Raw genomic sequence first — 3,055 nt, 5'->3', positions numbered from 1 at the left:
GGAGCCAGAAGCTCTTCTTGGGGGCCTGTTGGCTGACCGAGAGGGTCGAGAGCCACGGGGATCACGCATGTGGAGTAGTGTGTGGTGATCCTTTTTGCAAATTTTGCACTTAGTTCCACTGCGGCATGACTGCCCTGAGTGCTGATGGGCAAGGCAATTGGCGCAGTATTTATTAATTAATACTGCTCGGAGGCGCTTCTCGGGCGTAAGCTTCATGAAGCGCTGGCACTTTCGTAGCGCATGGATGCCTCTGCACACCCGGCATCTAAAGGAGTCCGTTCCTTGGCGTCGATTGGGTAGATTCGTTGACGGTGCCATGCTGGTTCTCTACAGGGGAGTGAACTGGAGAATAAGATGTTTGAAAGGTGTTATTATTTGGTGGAAATTTTTTTTTTTTACGCTAGTTTTTTTTTCATAAAGAGGGATTAGTTGCTTTAAATGATTAGTCGGAGGTATTATTCGCCTCAGTGGGAAGAAGGACCAATCTGGCTATTGGCCTTCGGATGACACCACGAGCGGTAAGCACGTCCACTACGCGGACCTTGTCATCTATGCCTGGGCAAGCGAGAAGGACTCGGCCAAGGCGCCACTCATTTATTGTTAGATTTTCTTCCTTGATAATCACCATATCACCGACCTGGATGTCCCTTGTAGGGGACTGCCATTTGTTCCGCTTATGGAGCTCTTTCAAGTACTCGTTCTTCCACCGAAAGCAGAATTGCTGGTAGAGTGCCTTGAGTCGCCGCCAGCGGTTAATTATGGAAATAGCCTCTTCTTGGATTACTGGCTCGTTAATTGACAGAAGAGGGCCGCCAACTAGTAAGTGGCCTGGACTTAGAGCCAATAAATCGGTCGGATCTTCCGACATTGGAGAGATTGGCCTGGAGTTAAGACAGGCTTCAATCTTGGGGAGGAGAGTCGAAAATTGTATATTTAGAGGAAGAGTTGAATTTGTAGAAGTGGGTCTTAAAGCTTTTAACACCCGCTTCCCACAATCCGCCCATGTGAGGAGCGCCAGGGGAATTGAAATGCCAACACAAGTTTTGATGGCTGTGCTTGGATAAGCCGAACTCCTTGGTTGCTTGCAAGAAATCTCTCCAAAAGAACGGATGAGACTCCCACAAATGTTTCCCCATTGTCTGAATACATCTGCTGGGGAAGGCCACGTCTTGCTATAAATCGCGAAAATGCGGCCAGGAATCTCTCCGTTGTTAGGTCTGTGGTGGCTTCTAAATGGATTGCTTTCGTGCTGAAACACACGAAGACACAGACATAACTCTTGGTGATTTTGCACGCTCGACCAATGAAGGTTTTGATATCGAAAGGTCCGGCAAAACCTACAACAGTGTGTGTGAAGGGTCGGGAAAAGGTTGATCTCGCCCTTGGGAGTTCGCCCAAAGGTTGGGTCTGAAGTCGTCGACGGTGTATTACACAGACCTTGCAGGAGTTTATGGTAGATTTTACCAGGACCCTGATCTTTGGGATCCAGTATTTGGCTCTTATGGTGGGTAAATCGAACCAGGAGGCGTGAAAAATCACAATTGGCCGGAATAATAATGGGATGTCGCTCATCATATTCGAATGAGGTTGACGCTCTCACATGTCCACAGGATCGTAGAATGCCCCTTTGATCAATGAAGGGGTTTAAGTTGCGAATGCTGCTTGAACCTAGGATTTGCTTCTTATCAAGTAAACAGCTATACTCCTTAGAATAAGCTTGGCGTTGGGTATACTCGATAAGTAGGCCCTGAACTCTCGTAAGTTCTTCATTACGAAGCTCAGCAGGGAGGTGGATCGCTGGATTTCTGCAGCGCTGGATAAAGCGACAGACATATGCGATAACTCGCAATGCCTTGTCGAATCTGGAGAATCGTTCCAGAATGTTGTAGGAGGGTGGCTGTGAGACATTGCACTTAACTGCAAGTTATTCTATTTCCGTCTCAAGTACCGTAACAGGAACTGGCCATTGGTCTTGTAGTAGATGTAACCATTCCGGCTCATGCCACCACAAGGTGCTGCCCAATAGGTCCCGAGGAGAGACCCCCCGACTAGCTAAGTCTGCTGGGTTATGTTCGGATCGAAATGGGAAATTTTTTTTAATTTGATTCTAAATAAATAATTAATAAATAAATTGAATTAAAATAAATTTTTTTTTTGTTATTATATTTTTTTGAAAATAAAATTGAAGTTTTAATAATTAAATAGTTTTTTTTTTGTAATATAATAATATATAACGAATATAAAATATGAATAAATGAATATTTAAAGAAAAATAGATTTTTTTGTTGTTTTTGTTTTTAATATGGTGGCCAACCATTCCTTTTTTTTTTTACTCATTAAACAATTTTTACCTATCCTTATGAACTGTTTGCTTTTGGTTCTTATTATTCTTTATAGCTATGTTATCGCTAGGTTCTATTTCTATTACCTTAAATGGTCCTATATATACTGGATCTAACTTTTGCCCTGTTTCATTTCTTAACAGTACGTTATCTCCTATGTTTAATTCTATATTCTTTACTTTACTATCGTATATAAGCTTATTCTTTTGCTTGTTTTGTTCTAGCATTATTCTAGCTCTTTTATATGCTTTTCCAATCTATATTTTGATTCTTTAGCATATATAAAGGTTCAATGTGTTCATTAACACTATTAAATGCCTTGTTAATGTTTGGGTTTTTGCTAAAAATTAGTTCATATGGGCAGTAGTTGTGCGTTCTGGAAGGTGTTGTATTAAAACAATAAACAAAATATTGTAGCCAAGTATCACAATAAGTTTTATCAACTGATATGTAGGAACGAATGAATTCGTTGAATGTTCTATGGCTTCGCTCTACTGTTCCCAAAGTCTGGTGGTGGTGTGCTATTGAAGTTATGTTTTTGATACCAAGGTATTTACATAAATCTTCTATAACTGAGTTTTTGTATTCTGTTCCCATGTCCGTAATGAACGTCTTCATTGGACCATATTTCAGAATAAAATCTTCGAAAATTGCTTTTGCTACAGTTTTTGCACTTTATTCTGTATTGGTATGGCAACAATGTATTTTGTTAA

At 40.9% G+C, this 3,055-nt stretch overlaps 1 protein-coding gene across 1 annotated transcript; it reads right to left on the bottom strand.

Annotated features, from left to right (window-relative positions):
• Window positions 1–442: 442 nt before the first annotated feature.
• LOC135441074 (uncharacterized) lies at window positions 443–2,001 on the bottom strand. Its single transcript, XM_064700531.1, has 4 exons — window positions 1,949–2,001; window positions 1,438–1,862; window positions 994–1,337; window positions 443–904 (listed from the first exon to the last, which is right to left on the bottom strand). Exons 1-4 carry the CDS (start codon window positions 1,999–2,001, stop codon window positions 443–445), a joined length of 1,284 nt encoding a protein of 427 aa, XP_064556601.1.
• Window positions 2,002–3,055: the final 1,054 nt, after the last annotated feature.

Source organism: Drosophila montana, unplaced genomic scaffold (genome assembly GCF_035044405.1).
Source record: "Drosophila montana isolate Dmon_TW-CO22-7 unplaced genomic scaffold, ASM3504440v1 contig_1786_1, whole genome shotgun sequence".
In the NCBI taxonomy this organism is placed as follows: domain Eukaryota; kingdom Metazoa; phylum Arthropoda; class Insecta; order Diptera; family Drosophilidae; genus Drosophila; species Drosophila montana.
Note: the sequence above shows the minus strand (reverse complement) of the source record. Positions and strands in the feature narration are given on the sequence as shown.

Excerpts from the sequence above, each read along its gene's own strand:
- LOC135441074 (XM_064700531.1), bottom strand. The coding sequence starts at position 2,001 with ATGAGCCGGAATGGTTACATCTACTACAAGACCAATGGCCAGTTCCTG. Across the intron at positions 1,863-1,948 it reads AATGGCCAGTTCCTGTTACG|ATTCGACAAGGCATTGCGAG; the intron begins GTACTTGAGACG and ends ACGATTCTCCAG. Across the intron at positions 905-993 it reads GCTCCTCACATGGGCGGATT|ATTGAAGCCTGTCTTAACTC; the intron begins GTGGGAAGCGGG and ends CTCCTCCCCAAG.